Here is a 17819-nt window from a genome sequence, read left to right on the forward strand (position 1 = left end):
ATGTGGCACTGGGTCCTCCCTCTAGCTGAGTGTGTGGCACTGGGTCCCCCCTCTAGCTGAGTGTATGTGGCACTGGGTCCCTCCTCTAGCTGAGTGTATGTGGCACTGGGTCCTCCCTCTAGCTGAGTGTATGTGGCACTGGGTCCCCCCTCTAGCTGAGTGTATGTGGCACTGGGTCCCTCCTCTAGCTGAGTGTATGTGGCACTGGGTCCTCCCTCTAGCTGAGTGTATGTGGCACTGGGTCCTCCCTCTAGCTGAGTGTATGTGGCACTGGGTCCCCCCTCTAGCTGAGTGTATGTGGCACTGGGTCCCCCCTCTAGCTGAGTGTCCGTGGCACTGGGTCCTCCCTCTAGCTGAGTGTATGTGGCACTGGGTCCTCCCTCTAGCTGAGTGTATGTGGCACTGGGTCCCCCCATTAGCTGAGTGTCCGTGGCACTGGGTCCTCCCTCTAGCTGAGTGTATGTGGCACTGGGTCCTCCCTCTAGCTGAGTGTGTGGCACTGGGTCCCCCCTCTAGCTGAGTGTATGTAGCACTGGGTCCTCCCTCTAGCTGAGTATGTTGCACTGGGTCCTCCCTCTAGCTGAGTGTATGTGGCACTGGGTCCTCCCTCTAGCTGAGTGTATGTAGCACTGGGTCCTCCCTCTAGCTGAGTGTATGTGGCACTGGGTCCTCCCTCTAGCTGAGTGTATGTGGCACTGGGTCCTCCCTCTAGCTGAGTGTATGTGGCACTGGGTCCTCCCTCTAGCTGAGTGTATGTGGCACTGGGTCCTCCCTCTAGCTGAGTGTGTGTGGCACTGTGTCCTCCCTCTAGCTGAGTGTATGTGGCACTGGGTCCTCCCTCTAGCTGAGTGTATGTGGCACTGGGTCCTCCCTCTAGCTGAGTGTATGTGGCACTGGGTCCTCCCTCTAGCTGAGTGTGTGGCACTGGGTCCTCCCTCTAGCTGAGTGTATGTGGCACTGGGTCCTCCCTCTAGCTGAGTGTGTGGCACTGGGTCCTCCCTCTAGCTGAGTGTATGTGGCACTGGGTCCTCCCTCTAGCTGAGTATGTGGCACTGGGTCCTCCCTCTAGCTGAGTGTATGTGGCACTGGGTCCTCCCTCTAGCTGAGTGTGTGGCACTGGGTCCTCCCTCTAGCTGAGTGTATGTGGCACTGGGTCCTCCCTCTAGCTGAGTGTATGTGGCACTGGGTCCTCCCTCTAGCTGAGTGTATGTGGCACTGGGTCCTCCCTCTAGCTGAGTGTATGTGGCACTGGGTCCTCCCTCTAGCTGAGTGTGTGTGGCACTGTGTCCTCCCTCTAGCTGAGTGTATGTGGCACTGGGTCCTCCCTCTAGCTGAGTGTATGTGGCACTGGGTCCTCCCTCTAGCTGAGTGTATGTGGCACTGGGTCCTCCCTCTAGCTGAGTGTATGTGGCACTGGGTCCTCCCTCTAGCTGAGTGTGTGTGGCACTGGGTCCTCCCTCTAGCTGAGTGTGTGTGGCACTGGGTCCCCCCTCTAGCTGAGTGTGTGTGGCACTGGGTCCTCCCTCTAGCTGAGTGTATGTGGCACTGGGTCCTCCCTCTAGCTGAGTGTATGTAGCACTGGGTCCTCCCTCTAGCTGAGTGTGTGTGGCACTGGGTCCCCCCTCTAGCTGAGTGTATGTGGCACTGGGTCCTCCCTCTAGCTGAGTGTATGTGGCACTGGGTCCTCCCTCTAGCTGAGTGTATGTGGCACTGGGTCCTCCCTCTAGCTGAGTGTATGTGGCACTGGGTCCTCCCTCTAGCTGAGTGTCCGTGGCACTGGGTCCTCCCTCTAGCTGAGTGTATGTGGCACTGGGTCCTCCCTCTAGCTGAGTGTATGTGGCACTGGGTCCTCCCTCTAGCTGAGTGTATGTGGCACTGGGTCCTCCCTCTAGCTGAGTGTATGTGGCACTGGGTCCTCCCTCTAGCTGAGTGTATGTGGCACTGGGTCCTCCCTCTAGCTGAGTGTATGTAGCACTGGGTCCTCCCTCTAGCTGAGTGTGTGTGGCACTGGGTCCCCCCTCTAGCTGAGTGTGTGTGGCACTGGGTCCCCCCTCTAGCTGAGTGTATGTGGCACTGGGTCCTCCCTCTAGCTGAGTGTATGTGGCACTGGGTCCTCCCTCTAGCTGAGTGTATGTGGCACTGGGTCCCCCCTCTAGCTGAGTGTATGTGGCACTGGGTCCCACCTCTAGCTGAGTGTATGTGGCACTGGGTCCCCCCTCTAGCTGAGTGTATGTGGCACTGGGTCCCCCCTCTAGCTGAGTGTATGTGGCACTGGGTCCTCCCTCTAGCTGAGTGTATGTGGCACTGGGTCCTCCCTCTAGCTGAGTGTATGTGGCACTGGGTCCTCCCTCTAGCTGAGTGTATGTGGCACTGGGTCCTCCCTCTAGCTGAGTGTCCGTGGCACTGGGTCCTCCCTCTAGCTGAGTGTATGTGGCACTGGGTCCTCCCTCTAGCTGAGTGTATGTGGCACTGGGTCCTCCCTCTAGCTGAGTGTCCGTGGCACTGGGTCCTCCCTCTAGCTGAGTATGTGTGGCACTGGGTCCTCCCTCTAGCTGAGTGTATGTGGCACTGGGTCCTCCCTCTAGCTGAGTGTATGTGGCACTGGGTCCTCCCTCTAGCTGAGTGTATGTGGCACTGGGTCCTCCCTCTAGCTGAGTGTATGTGGCACTGGGTCCTCCCTCTAGCTGAGTGTATGTGGCACTGGGTCCTCCCTCTAGCTGAGTGTATGTAGCACTGGGTCCTCCCTCTAGCTGAGTGTATGTGGCACTGGGTCCTCCCTCTAGCTGAGTGTCCGTGTCACTGGGTCCCTCCTCTAGCTGAGTGTCCGTGGCACTGGGTCCTCCCTCTAGCTAAGTGTCCGTGGCACTGGGTCTCTCCTCTAGCTGAGTGTCCGTGGCACTGGGTCTCTCCTCTAGCTAAGTGTCCGTGGCACTGGGTCTCTCCTCTAGCTGAGTGTCCGTGGCACTGGGTCCCTCCTCTAGCTGAGTGTCTATGGCACTGGGTCTCTCCTCTAGCTGAGTGTCCGTGGCACTGGGTCTCTCCTCTAGCTGAGTGTCCGTGGCACTGGGTCTCTCCTCTAGCTAAGTGTCCGTGGCACTGGGTCTCTCCTCTAGCTGAGTGTCCGTGGCACTGGGTCTCTCCTCTAGCTGAGTGTCCGTGGCACTGGGTCCCTCCTCTAGCTGAGTGTCCGTGGCACTGGGTCCCTCCTCTAGCTAAGTGTCCGTGGCACTGGGTCTCTCCTCTAGCTAAGTGTCCGTGGCACTGGGTCCCTCCTCTAGCTGAGTGTCCGTGGCACTGGGTCTCTCCTCTAGCTGAGTGTCCGTGGCACTGGGTCCCTCCTCTAGCTGAGTGTCCGTGGCACTGGGTCCCTCCTCTAGCTGAGTGTCCATGGCACTGGGTCTCTCCTCTAGCTGAGTGTCCGTGGCACTGGGTCTCTCCTCTAGCTGAGTGTCCGTGGCACTGGGTCTCTCCTCTAGCTGAGTGTATGTAGCACTGGGTCCCTCCTCTAGCTGAGTGTCCGTGGCACTGGGTCTCTCCTCTAGCTAAGTGTCCGTGGCACTGGGTCTCTCCTCTAGCTGAGTGTCCGTGGCACTGGGTCTCTCCTCTAGCTGAGTATCCGTGGCACTGGGTCCCTCCTCTAGCTAAGTGTCCGTGGCACAGGTTCCCTCCTCTAGCTGAGTGTGTGGCACTGGGTCTCTCCTCTAGCTAAGTGTCCGTGGCACTGGGTCTCTCCTCTAGCTAAGTGTCCGTGGCACTGGGTCTCTCCTCTAGCTAAGTGTCCGTGGCACTGGGTCTCTCCTCTAGCTAAGTGTCCGTGGCACTGGGTCCCTCCTCTAGCTGAGTGTCCGTGGCACTGGGTCTCTCCTCTAGCTGAGTGTCCGTGGCACTGGGTTCTCCCTCTAGCTGAGTGTCCGTGGCACTGGGTCCTCCCTCTAGCTGAGTGTATGTGGCACTGGGTCCTCCCTCTAGCTGAGTGTATGTGGCACTGGGTCCTCCCTCTAGCTGAGTGTATGTGGCACTGGGTCCTCCCTCTAGCTGAGTGTATGTGGCACTGGGTCCTCCCTCTAGCTGAGTGTATGTGGCACTGGGTCCTCCCTCTAGCTGAGTGTGTGGCACTGGGTCCTCCCTCTAGCTGAGTGTGTGTGGCACTGGGTCTCTCCTCTAGCTGAGTGTATGTGGCACTGGGTCCCCCCTCTAGGTGAGTGTCCGTGTCACTGGGTCCTCCCTCTACTGAGTGTATGTGGCACTGGGTCCCCCCATTAGCTGAGTGTGTGGCACTGGGTCCTCCCTCTAGCTGAGTGTATGTGGCACTGGGTCCTCCCTGTAGCTGAGTGTATGTGGCACTGTGTCCCCCCTCTAGCTGAGTGTATGTGGCACTGGGTGCTCCCTCTAGCTGAGTGTATGTGGCACTGGGTCCTCCCTCTAGCTGAGTGTGTGTGGCACTGGGTCCTCCCTCTAGCTGAGTGTGTGTGGCACTGGGTCCTCCCTGTAGCTGAGTGTGTGTGGCACTGGGTCCTCCCTGTTGCTGAGTGTATGTGGCACTGGGTCCCTCCTCTAGCTGAGTGTCCGTGGCACTGGGTCTCTCCTCTAGCTGAGTGTCCGTGGCACTGGGTCTCTCCTCTAGCTGAGTGTATGTAGCACTGGGTCCCTCCTCTAGCTGAGTGTCCGTGGCACTGGGTCTCTCCTCTAGCTAAGTGTCCGTGGCACTGGGTCTCTCCTCTAGCTGAGTGTCCGTGGCACTGGGTCTCTCCTCTAGCTGAGTGTCCGTGGCACTGGGTCCCTCCTCTAGCTGAGTATCCGTGGCACTGGGTCCCTCCTCTAGCTAAGTGTCCGTGGCACTGGGTCTCTCCTCTAGCTAAGTGTCCGTGGCACTGGGTCCCTCCTCTAGCTGAGTGTCCGTGGCACTGGGTCTCTCCTCTAGCTGAGTGTCCGTGGCACTGGGTCCCTCCTCTAGCTGAGTGTCCGTGGCACTGGGTCCCTCCTCTAGCTGAGTGTCCATGGCACTGGGTCTCTCCTCTAGCTGAGTGTCCGTGGCACTGGGTCTCTCCTCTAGCTGAGTGTCCGTGGCACTGGGTCTCTCCTCTAGCTGAGTGTATGTAGCACTGGGTCCCTCCTCTAGCTGAGTGTCCGTGGCACTGGGTCTCTCCTCTAGCTAAGTGTCCGTGGCACTGGGTCTCTCCTCTAGCTGAGTGTCCGTGGCACTGGGTCTCTCCTCTAGCTGAGTGTCCGTGGCACTGGGTCCCTCCTCTAGCTGAGTATCCGTGGCACTGGGTCCCTCCTCTAGCTAAGTGTCCGTGGCACAGGTTCCCTCCTCTAGCTGAGTGTGTGGCACTGGGTCTCTCCTCTAGCTAAGTGTCCGTGGCACTGGGTCTCTCCTCTAGCTAAGTGTCCGTGGCACTGGGTCTCTCCTCTAGCTAAGTGTCCGTGGCACTGGGTCTCTCCTCTAGCTAAGTGTCCGTGGCACTGGGTCCCTCCTCTAGCTGAGTGTCCGTGGCACTGGGTCTCTCCTCTAGCTGAGTGTCCGTGGCACTGGGTTCTCCCTCTAGCTGAGTGTCCGTGGCACTGGGTCCTCCCTCTAGCTGAGTGTATGTGGCACTGGGTCCTCCCTCTAGCTGAGTGTATGTGGCACTGGGTCCTCCCTCTAGCTGAGTGTATGTGGCACTGGGTCCTCCCTCTAGCTGAGTGTGTGGCACTGGGTCCCCCCTCTAGCTGAGTGTGTGTGGCACTGGGTCTCTCCTCTACTGAGTGTATGTGGCACTGGGTCCCACCTCTAGCTGAGTGTATGTGGCACTGGGTCCTCCCTCTAGCTGAGTGTATGTGGCACTGGGTCCCTCCTCTAGCTGAGTGTATGTGGCACTGGGTGCTCCCTCTAGCTGAGTGTATGTGGCACTGGGTGCTCCCTCTAGCTGAGTGTATGTGGCACTGGGTCCTCCCTCTAGCTGAGTGTGTGTGGCACTGGGTCCTCCCTCTAGCTGAGTGTGTGGCACTGGGTCCTCCCTGTAGCTGAGTGTATGTGGCACTGGGTCCCTCCTCTAGCTGAGTGTGTGGCACTGGGTCCCCCTCTAGCTGAGTGTGTGTGGCACTGGGTCCTCCCTGTAGCTGAGTGTATGTGGCACTGGGTCCCTCCTCTAGCTGAGTGTGTGGCACTGGGTCCCCCTCTAGCTGAGTGTATGTGGCACTGGGTCCCCCTCTAGCTGAGTGTATGTGGCACTGGGTCCCCCCATTAGCTGAGTGTGTGGCACTGGGTCCTCCCTCTAGCTGAGTGTGTGGCACTGGGTCCTCCCTCTAGCTGAGTGTATGTGGCACTGGGTCCTCCCTCTAGCTGAGTGTGTGGCACTGGGTCCTCCCTGTAGCTGAGTGTATGTGGCACTGGGTCCTCCCTCTAGCTGAGTGTATGTGGCACTGGGTCCTCCCTCTAGCTGAGTGTGTGGCACTGGGTCCCTCCTCTAGCTGAGTGTGTGGCACTGGGTCCTCCCTCTAGCTGAGTGTATGTGGCACTGGGTCCTCTCTCTAGCTGAGTGTGTGGCACTGGGTCCTCCCTCTAGCTGAGTGTGTGTGGCACTGGGTCCTCCCTGTAGCTGAGTGTGTGTGGCACTGGGTCCCTCCTCTAGCTGAGTGTATGTGGCACTGGGTCCTCTCTCTAGCTGAGTGTGTGGCACTGGGTCCTCCCTGTAGCTGAGTGTATGTGGCACTGGGTCCTCCCTGTAGCTGAGTGTATGTGGCACTGGGTCCCCCCTCTAGCTGAGTGTGTGGCACTGGGTCCCCCCTCTAGCTGAGTGTATGTGGCACTTGGTCCCCCCTCTAGCTGAGTGTATGTGGCACTGGGTCCCCCCTCTAGCTGAGTGTTTGTGGCACTGGGTCCCCCCATTAGCTGAGTGTGTGGCACTGGGTCCCCCCTCTAGCTGAGTGTATGTGGCACTTGGTCCCCCCTCTAGCTGAGTGTATGTGGCACTGGGTCCCCCCTCTAGCTGAGTGTGTGGCACTGGGTCCCCCCTCTAGCTGAGGGTATGTGGCACTGGGTCCCCCCTCTAGCTGAGTGTATGTGGCACTGGGTCCCCCCATTAGCTGAGTGTATGTGGCACTGGGTCTCCCCTCTAGCTGAGTGTATGTGGCACTTGGTCCCACCTCTAGCTGAGTGTATGTGGCACTGGGTCCCTCCTCTAGCTGAGTGTATGTGGCACTGGGTCCCCCCATTAGCTGAGTGTATGTAGCACTGGGTCCCCCCTCTAGCTGAGTGTATGTGGCACCGGGTCCCCCCATTAGCTGAGTGTGTGGCACTGGGTCCCCCCTCTAGCTGAGTGTATGTGGCACTTGGTCCCACCTCTAGCTGAGTGTGTGTGGCACTGGGTCCTCCCTCTAGCTGAGTGTATGTGGCACTGGGTCCCTCCATTAGCTGAGTGTGTGGCACTGGGTCCCCCCTCTAGCTGAGTGTATGTGGCACTGGGTCCCTCCTCTAGCTGAGTGTATGTGGCACTGGGTCCCCCCATTAGCTGAGTGTATGTAGCACTTGGTCCCCCCTCTAGCTGAGTGTATGTGGCACTTGGTTCCACCTCTAGCTGAGTGTATGTAGCACTGGGTCCCCCCTCTAGCTGAGTGTATGTGGCACTGGGTCCCCCCATTAGCTGAGTGTGTGGCACTGGGTCCCCCCTCTAGCTGAGTGTATGTAGCACTGGGTCCCCCCTCTAGCTTGGGGCTCCACCTCACCCCTCTCCCTCCCCCTTCAGATTTGGAATCACCCCGACGTGCTTTACGAGGCTCTTCAGAAGGAGAACTTGGCCAACGAGCAGGACCTGGACGTGGATGACCTGGGCACCAACTCCCGCTGCCAGCCTCAGGGCGTCAAGGTCAAGGTGGAGAGTGGTACCCTGGGAGCTCTCATGGGGGAGGCTGCCAACAGCAAGCTCCTGCAGGGCATGTGTCTCAACCCCACCCAGGAGAGAGCCAACCAGGTTGTCACCTATGAGTGGGTGAGTGCGGGTGCTACCAGACGAGCTCATGGGTGCCTGGGGGACACTTAAGGTTAAAGACTGTCCTGCAAATAGGATGTAACGACTGGATATCCCCATCCAGAGGTATCGCAGGGCCCCGAAACGATCACATACTGCCCCAGACTGTGTGCCCCAGGCACCGGGACATGCGCCACGCCCCTCCTGCCCTGTGTTGGCACACGGTCAGCTGTCTGATGCTTTCCTCGCTCCCCAGGCCAAGGACGTCCTGTTTGACTACCAGACAGGCCTGCTGCAGAACTCGCCCAAGATGGTCCTTCTCTTCCATCTGATCGAGGGGGGCATGAGACTGGGGGACAAGACCCTGGTGTTCAGGTAACAAGCGCGGCACGCCCCTGACCCAAGGAGCTTACAATCTATTGCCAGCGATAATAGGGGGGCTTTAGCGCTGTGACGTATCTGTGTTCCCCCCCTGCAGTCAGAGCCTGTCCACTCTCTCCATCATCGAGGACTTTCTAGCCAAGCGGCCAATGCCGGCTACGCCAGGGACAGACGGACAAGAGGGCCACACGTGGGTCAAAAACATCAACTACTACCGTAAGTGAGACAGCCCAGCACACTGCTGTGCCTGTGTGAGTATGACGGCCTGGTGTGTGTGCGTGTGTATGCCGGCCTGGTGTGTGCGTGTGTGCCTTTGTGTGTGCGTGTGTAGGCCAGCCTGGTGTGTGCGTGTGTGTGTGTGTGCGTGTGTGTGTGTGTGTGTATATGATGGCCTGGTGTGTGTGTGTGTGACGGCCTGGTGTGTGTGTGTGACGGCCTGGTGTGTTTGTGTGTGTGTGACGGCCTGGTGTGTGTGTGTGTGTGTGTGTGTGTGTGTGTGACGGCCTGGTGTGTGTGTGTTTGTGTGACGGCCTGGTGTGTGTGTGTGACGGCCTGGTGTGTGTGTGTGTGTGACGGCCTGGTGTGTGTGTGTGTGACGGCCTGATGTGTGTGTGCGACGACCTGGCATGCATGTGTGTGTCTCTATGAGATGACCTGGTGTGTGTCTGTGACAGCTGTGTGCGTGCGCACGGGTGTGTGATCACTTGCAGTGTGTGTGTGACGGCTGTGTATTGGATCACTTTCAGTGTGTGTGTGTACCTGTGCGTGCCTGTGTGGGTGCGTTCATGTACCTGTGCCTTTGTGTGTGCATGTACCTGTGTACCTGTGCCTTTGTACGTGAATGTGTGTGCATGTACCTGAGCACGTGTGTACCTGTGCCTTTGTACGTGAATGTGTGTGCATGTACCTGAGCACGTGTGTACCTGTGCCTTTGTACGTGAATGTGTGTGCATGTACCTGAGCACGTGTGTACCTGTGCCTTTGTACGTGAATGTGTGTGCATGTACCTGAGCACGTGTGTACCTGCCTTTGTACGTGAATGTGTGTGCATGTACCTGAGCACGTGTGTACCTGCCTTTGTACGTGAATGTGTGTGCATGTACCTGAGCACGTGTGTACCTGCCTTTGTACGTGAATGTGTGTGCATGTACCTGAGCACGTGTGTACCTGTGCCTTTGTACGTGAATGTGTGTGCATGTACCTGTGCACGTGTGTACCTGTGCCTTTGTACGTGAATGTGTGTGCATGTACCTGAGCACGTGTGTACCTGCCTTTGTACGTGAATGTGTGTGCATGTACCTGAGCACGTGTGTACCTGCCTTTGTACGTGAATGTGTGTGCATGTACCTGAGCACGTGTGTACCTGTGCCTTTGTACGTGAATGTGTGTGCATGTACCTGAGCACGTGTGTACCTGTGCCTTTGTACGTGAATGTGTGTGCATGTACCTGAGCACGTGTGTACCTGTGCCTTTGTACGTGAATGTGTGTGCATGTACCTGTGCACGTGTGTACCTGTGCCTTTGTACGTGAATGTGTGTGCATGTACCTGTGCACGTGTGTACCTGTGCCTTTGGACGTGAATGTGTGTGCATGTACCTGTGCACGTGTGTACCTGTGCCTTTGTACGTGAATGTGTGTGCATGTACCTGAGCACGTGTGTACCTGCCTTTGTACGTGAATGTGTGTGCATGTACCTGAGCACGTGTGTACCTGTGCCTTTGTACGTGAATGTGTGTGCATGTACCTGAGCACGTGTGTACCTGTGCCTTTGTACGTGAATGTGTGTGCATGTACCTGAGCACGTGTGTACCTGTGCCTTTGTACGTGAATGTGTGTGCATGTACCTGTGCACGTGTGTACCTGTGCCTTTGTACGTGAATGTGTGTGCATGTACGTGTGTACCTGTGCCTTTGTACGTGAATGTGTGTGCATGTACCTGTGCACGTGTGTACCTGTGCCTTTGGACGTGAATGTGTGTGCATGTACCTGTGCACGTGTGTACCTGTGCCTTTGTACGTGAATGTGTGTGCATGTACCTGAGCACGTGTGTACCTGTGCCTTTGTACGTGAATGTGTGTGCATGTACCTGTGCACGTGTGTACCTGTGCCTTTGTACGTGAATGTGTGTGCATGTACCTGTGCACGTGTGTACCTGTGCCTTTGTACGTGAATGTGTGTGCATGTACCTGTGCACGTGTGTACCTGTGCCTTTGTACGTGAATGTGTGTGCATGTACCTGAGCACGTGTGTACCTGTGCCTTTGTACGTGAATGTGTGTGCATGTACCTGAGCACGTGTGTACCTGCCTTTGTACGTGAATGTGTGTGCATGTACCTGAGCATGTGTGTACCTGTGCCTTTGTACGTGAATGTGTGTGCATGTACCTGAGCACGTGTGTACCTGTGCCTTTGTACGTGAATGTGTGTGCATGTACCTGTGCACGTGTGTACCTGTGCCTTTGTACGTGAATGTGTGTGCATGTACCTGTGCACGTGTGTACCTGTGCCTTTGTACGTGAATGTGTGTGCATGTACGTGTGTACCTGTGCCTTTGTACGTGAATGTGTGTGCATGTACCTGTGCACGTGTGTACCTGTGCCTTTGGACGTGAATGTGTGTGCATGTACCTGTGCACGTGTGTACCTGTGCCTTTGTACGTGAATGTGTGTGCATGTACCTGAGCACGTGTGTACCTGTGCCTTTGTACGTGAATGTGTGTGCATGTACCTGTGCACGTGTGTACCTGTGCCTTTGTACGTGAATGTGTGTGCATGTACCTGTGCACGTGTGTACCTGTGCCTTTGTACGTGAATGTGTGTGCATGTACCTGTGCACGTGTGTACCTGTGCCTTTGTACGTGAATGTGTGTGCATGTACCTGAGCACGTGTGTACCTGTGCCTTTGTACGTGAATGTGTGTGCATGTACCTGTGCACGTGTGTACCTGCCTTTGTACGTGAATGTGTGTGCATGTACCTGAGCACGTGTGTACCTGTGCCTTTGTACGTGAATGTGTGTGCATGTACCTGAGCACGTGTGTACCTGTGCCTTTGTACGTGAATGTGTGTGCATGTACCTGTGCACGTGTGTACCTGTGCCTTTGTACGTGAATGTGTGTGCATGTACCTGAGCACGTGTGTACCTGTGCCTTTGTACGTGAATGTGTGTGCATGTACCTGAGCACTTGTGTACCTGTGCCTTTGTACGTGAATGTGTGTGCATGTACCTGTGCACGTGTGTGCCTGTGCCTTTGTACGTGAATGTGTGTGGATGTACCTGAGCACGTGTGTACCTGTGCCTTTGTACGTGAATGTGTGTGCATGTACCTGTGCACGTGTGTACCTGTGCCTTTGTACGTGAATGTGTGTGCATGTACCTGTGCACGTGTGTACCTGCCTTTGTACGTGAATGTGTGTGCGTGTACCTGTGCACGTGTGTACCTGTGCCTTTGTACGTGAATGTGTGTGGATGTACCTGAGCACGTGTGTACCTGTGCCTTTGTACGTGAATGTGTGTGCATGTACCTGTGCACGTGTGTACCTGTGCCTTTGTACGTGAATGTGTGTGCATGTACCTGTGCACGTGTGTACCTGCCTTTGTACGTGAATGTGTGTGCATGTACCTGAGCACGTGTGTACCTGTGCCTTTGTACGTGAATGTGTGTGCATGTACCTGAGCACTTGTGTACCTGTGCCTTTGTACGTGAATGTGTGTGCATGTACCTGTGCAAGTGTGTACCTGTGCCTTTGTACGTGAATGTGTGTGCATGTACCTGTGCACGTGTGTACCTGTGCCTTTGTACGTGAATGTGTGTGGATGTACCTGAGCACGTGTGTACCTGTGCCTTTGTACGTGAATGTGTGTGCATGTACCTGTGCACGTGTGTACCTGTGCCTTTGTACGTGAATGTGTGTGCATGTACCTGTGCACGACTGTGTACCTGCCTTTGTACGTGAATGTGTGTGCATGTACCTGAGCACGTGTGTACCTGTGCACCCGTGCCTTTGTACGTGAATGTGTGTGCATGTACCTGAGCACGTGTGTACCTGTGCCTTTGTACGTGAATGTGTGTGCATGTACCTGTGCACGTGTGTACCTGCCTTTGTACGTGAATGTGTGTGCATGTACCTGTGCACGTGTGTACCTGTGCCTTTGTACGTGAATGTGTGTGCATGTACCTGGCACGTGTGTACCTGTGCCTTTGTACGTGAATGTGTGTGCATGTACCTGAGCACTTGTGTACCTGTGCCTTTGTACGTGAATGTGTGTGCATGTACCTGTGCACGTGTGTACCTGCCTTTGTACGTGAATGTGTGTGCATGTACCTGAGCACTTGTGTACCTGTGCCTTTGTACGTGAATGTGTGTGCATGTACCTGTGCACGTGTGTACCTGTGCCTTTGTACGTGAATGTGTGTGCATGTACCTGAGCACTTGTGTACCTGTGCCTTTGTACGTGAATGTGTGTGCATGTACCTGTGCACGTGTGTACCTGCCTTTGTACGTGAATGTGTGTGCATGTACCTGTGCACGTGTGTACCTGTGCCTTTGTACGTGAATGTGTGTGCATGTACCTGTGCACGTGTGTACCTGTGCCTTTGTACGTGAATGTGTGTGCATGTACCTGAGCACTTGTGTACCTGTGCCTTTGTACGTGAATGTGTGTGCATGTACCTGTGCACGTGTGTACCTGTGCCTTTGTACGTGAATGTGTGTGCATGTACCTGAGCACGTGTGTACCTGTGCCTTTGTACGTGAATGTGTGTGCATGTACCTGTGCACGTGTGTACCTGTGCCTTTGTACGTGAATGTGTGTGCATGTACCTGTGCACGTGTGTACCTGTGCCTTTGTACGTGAATGTGTGTGCATGTACCTGTGCACGTGTGTACCTGCCTTTGTACGTGAATGTGTGTGCATGTACCTGTGCACGTGTGTACCTTTGCCTTTGTACGTGAATGTGTGTGCATGTACCTGTGCACGTGTGTACCTGTGCCTTTGTACGTGAATGTGTGTGCATGTACCTGTGCACGTGTGTACCTGTGCCTTTGGACGTGAATGTGTGTGCATGTACCTGTGCACGTGTGTACCTGTGCCTTTGTACGTGAATGTGTGTGCATGTACCTGAGCACGTGTGTACCTGTGCCTTTGTACGTGAATGTGTGTGCATGTACCTGTGCACGTGTGTACCTGCCTTTGTACGTGAATGTGTGTGCATGTACCTGTGCACGTGTGTACCTGTGCCTTTGTACGTGAATGTGTGTGCATGTACCTGTGCACGTGTACCTGTGCCTTTGTACGTGAATGTGTGTGCATGTACCTGTGCACGTGTGTACCTGTGCCTTTGTACGTGAATGTGTGTGCATGTACCTGTGCACGTGTGTACCTGCCTTTGTACGTGAATGTGTGTGCATGTACCTGTGCACGTGTGTACCTGTGCCTTTGTACATGAATGTGTGTGCATGTACCTGTGCACGTGTGTACCTGCCTTTGTACGTGAATGTGTGTGCATGTACCTGTGCACGTGTGTACCTGTGCCTTTGTACGTGAATGTGTGTGCATGTACCTGTGCACGTGTGTACCTGCCTTTGTACGTGAATGTGTGTGCATGTACCTGTGGTGCACTGGGTGTACCTGTGCCTTTGTACGTGAATGTGTGTGCATGTACCTGAGCACGTGTGTACCTGTGCCTTTGTACGTGAATGTGTGTGCATGTACCTGAGCACGTGTGTACCTGTGCCTTTGTACGTGAATGTGTGTGCATGTACCTGTGCACGTGTGTGCATGTACCTGTGCACGTGTGTACCTGCCTTTGTATGTGAATGTGTGTGCATGTACCTGTGCACGTGTGTACCTGTGCCTTTGTACGTGAATGTGTGTGCATGTACCTGTGCACGTGTGTACCTGCCTTTGTATGTGAATGTGTGTGCATGTACCTGTGCACGTGTGTACCTGCCTTTGTATGTGAATGTGTGTGCATGTACGTGTGTACCTGTGCCTTTGTACGTGAATGTGTGTGCATGTACCTGTGCACGTGTGTACCTGCCTTTGTATGTGAATGTGTGTGCATGTACCTGTGCACGTGTGTACCTGTGCCTTTGTACGTGAATGTGTGTGCATGTACCTGAGCACGTGTGTACCTGTGCCTTTGTACGTGAATGTGTGTGCATGTACCTGAGCACGTGTGTACCTGTGCCTTTGTACGTGAATGTGTGTGCATGTACCTGTGCACGTGTGTACCTGTGCCTTTGTACGTGAATGTGTGTGCATGTGCCTGTGCACGTGTGTACCTGTGCCTTTGTAAGTGAATGTGTGTGCATGTGCCTGTGCACGTGTGTACCTGCCTTTGTACGTGAATGTGTGTGCATGTACCTGTGCACGTGTGTACCTGTGCCTTTGTACGTGAATGTGTGTGCATGTGCCTGTGCACGTGTGTACCTGTGCCTTTGGACATGTCTGCACACTCGCCCCTCTCGCTCCGTTCCTTAGGCCTGGATGGCAGCACCTCCGCCTCAGAAAGGGAGCGCTTAATAAATCTATTTAACGACCCCGGTAACGAGCACGTGTGGCTCTTCCTGCTGTCCACACGGTGAGTGCTGCAGGGGAGGTGGTGGCGCAGATATTGGGGGTAGAAGGGGATGCGGAGCCCCCTGTCTGACTCTTCCCCCTTCTCTCTCAGCGCCGGGTGCCTGGGCGTGAACCTGATCGGTGCTAACCGCGTGGTGGTGTTTGACGCCTCGTGGAACCCATGTCATGACGCGCAGGCGGTGTGCCGCGTGTACAGATACGGGCAGAGGAAACCATGCCACATCTACCGACTGGTGTCCGACTACACGCTGGAGAAGAAGATATACGACCGGCAGATCTCCAAGCAGGGGATGTCAGGTGAGGGAGGGGGAGGAGGGCAGGAGAGAGAGAGGGGGAGGAGGGGAGAGAGGAGGAGGAGAGCAGGGCAGGTGAGAGAGAGGGGGAGTAGGGCAGGTGAGAGAGAGGGGTAGGAGGGGGGAGAGAGGAGGAGGGCAGGGCAGTGAGAAGAGGAGGGCAGGTGAGAGATAGGGGTAGAGAGGAGTAGGGCATGGCAGTGAGAAGAGGAGGGCAGGTGAGAGAGGGGGGGAGGAGGGAGAGAGAAGGAGGGTAGGGCTGTGAGAAGAGGAGGGCAGGTGAGAGAGAGGGGGAGGAGGGGGAGAGAGGAGCAGGGCAGTGAGAAGAGGAGGACAGGTGAGAGAGGGGGAGAGAAAGGAGGCGGGCAGGTCAGTGAGACGAGGAGGGCAGGTGAGAGAGAGGGGGGAGAGAGGAAGAGGGCAGGTGAGAGAGAGGGGGAGGAGGGGGGAGATAGGAGGAGGGGAGGGCAGGTGAGAGAGAGGGGAGGAGGGGGGAGATAGGAGGAGGGTAGGGCAGTGAGAAGAGGAGGGCAGGTGGAGAGAGAGGGGGAGGAGGGGGGAGAGAGGAGCAGGGCAGTGAGAAGAGGAGGGCAGGTGAGAGAGGGGGGAGCGAGGAGGAGGTTAGGGCAGTGAGAAGAGGAGGGCAGGAGAGAAGAGGAGGGCAGGTGAGAGAGAGGGGGAGAGAGGAAGAGGGCAGGTGATAGAGAGGGGGGAGGAGGGGGGAGAGAAGAGAAGGGCAGGTGAGAGAGAGGGGGAGGAGGGGGGGAGAGAAGAGGAGGGCAGGTGAGAGAGGGGGGAGAGAGGAAGAGGGCAGGTGAGAGAGAGGGGGAGGAGTGGGTGGAGAAGAGGAGGGCAGGGCAGTGAGAAGAGGAGGGCAGTTGAGTGTGTCGGTGAGGTGCATAATGCCCTATCTCCCCGGTCAATATTCGGTGAATAACGCCCTCTCCTGCCCCCAGTCAGTACTTTGTGTATGACGCCCTCTTCCCCCCTCCCCGGTCAGTACTCTGTGTATAACGCCATCTCTCCTTAGACCGTGTGGTTGATGACCTGAACCCCGATGTGAATTTCACCCGCCGAGAGGTGGAGAATCTGCTGCACTTTGTTGAAGAGGAACCTGCCGCCGCCCGCCAGCACCTGGACCTCCGCCGCGCCCGCCAGCACCTGGACCCTGCTGCCGCCCTCCTGCACCTGGACCCTGCTGCCGCCCGCCTGCACCTGGACCCTGCTGTCGCCCGCCAGCACCTGGACCCTGCTGACCCTGCTGCCGCCCGCCTGCACCTGGACCCTGCTGCCGCCCGCCAGCACATGGACCCAGCCAGATACAACGAGCAGGTCCTGCTGCAGGCCGCCTGCCTCCTGTACCCCCACCTTCATCACCAAGGTAAGGGGCAGGAGGTCTTCCCTCCCCTCACTCCCTGACCTCTCCCCCCGACATCACTCCCTGACTTCTCCCACTCATCACTCCCTGACTTCTCCCCCCCACCCGTCACTCCTTGCCCTCCTCCTCCCCCCATCACTTCTTGCCCTCCCTCTCCCCCCGTCACTCCTTGGCCCTCCCTCTCCCCCCGTCACTCCTTGCCCTCCCTCTCCCCCCGTCACTCCTTGCCCTCCCTCTCCCCCCGTCACTCCTTGCCCTCCCTCTCCCCCCGTCCGTCACTCCTTGCCCTCCCTCTCCCCCCGACACTCCTTGCCCTCCCTCTCCCCCCGTCACTTCTTGCCCTCTCCCCCCACCCCGTCACACCCTGACCTTTCCCACACCCGTCACGCCCTGACCCAAACCCCCCTCGTCACGCCCTGACCCAAAACCCCTCCCCACCCCCTCGTCACGCCCTGACCCAAAACCCCTCCCCACCCCCCGTCACGCCCTGACCCAAAACCCCTCCCCACCCCCCGTCACGCCCTGACCTCTTCCCCACCCTCGTCACGGCTTGCCCTCTTCCCCCACCCCATCACTCCTTGACCTCTCCCCCCATTACTCCTTGACCTCTCTATCCCTCCCCCATCACTCCCTAACCTCTTCCCCCCCCCCCCTCCCCTCCATATCACTCCCTAACCTCTCCCCCCCCCCCTCCATATCACTCCCTGACACCCCCCCCCCGGTCATGCCCTGACCCTCTCCCTCTCTCCCCCCACAGGACCCTTTTCAGCATGAATCCCTCCTCCTGGATCGCAAGGAGCAGAAGTTGACGAGGGCAGAGAAGAAAGCGGCGAAGCGCGGATACGAGGAGGAGAAGAGAGCGTCCGTGCCCTACTCACGCCCGTCCTACACCCAGTACTACCCGGCACCGGAGCACAGCCTGGCAAACATCCCGCCTTCAGCCAGAGGAACTGGTCAGTGCATCGTGGGGGGGAGCAGGGAGTACCAGGGGGGCAGTATGAGCGGGTATTACATCCTGCTGTATTAGACGCTCTGACAGTGAGGGGATCGTGGTGGGGAGGGGGGAGCAGGGAGTAAGAGGGGGGCAGTATGAGCGGGTATTACATCCTGCTGTATTAGACGCTCTGACAGTGAGGGGATCGTGGTGGGGAGGGGGGAGCGGGAGTATTAGGGGGCAGTATGAGCGGGTATTACATCCTGCAGTATTAGACGCTCCGACAGTGAGGGGATCATGGTG

General features: G+C 56.9%; 1 protein-coding gene across 1 annotated transcript in view; it reads left to right on the plus strand.

Moving 5' to 3' along the window:
• Positions 1–17819, plus strand: part of RAD54L2 (RAD54 like 2) — a 56018-nt gene that overhangs the window by 35546 nt on the left and 2653 nt on the right. The window contains exons 12-18 of the mRNA XM_075573646.1: positions 7725–7967; positions 8203–8321; positions 8425–8543; positions 14813–14912; positions 15003–15208; positions 16235–16536; positions 17340–17535. Of these exons, the coding sequence (XP_075429761.1) occupies positions 7725–7967; positions 8203–8321; positions 8425–8543; positions 14813–14912; positions 15003–15208; positions 16235–16536; positions 17340–17535 (1285 nt within the window). The remainder of the gene's footprint in view (positions 1–7724; positions 7968–8202; positions 8322–8424; positions 8544–14812; positions 14913–15002; positions 15209–16234; positions 16537–17339; positions 17536–17819) is intronic.

The sequence above is a fragment of the Ascaphus truei genome, chromosome 17 (assembly GCF_040206685.1).
Source record: "Ascaphus truei isolate aAscTru1 chromosome 17, aAscTru1.hap1, whole genome shotgun sequence".
Taxonomy (NCBI): domain Eukaryota; kingdom Metazoa; phylum Chordata; class Amphibia; order Anura; family Ascaphidae; genus Ascaphus; species Ascaphus truei.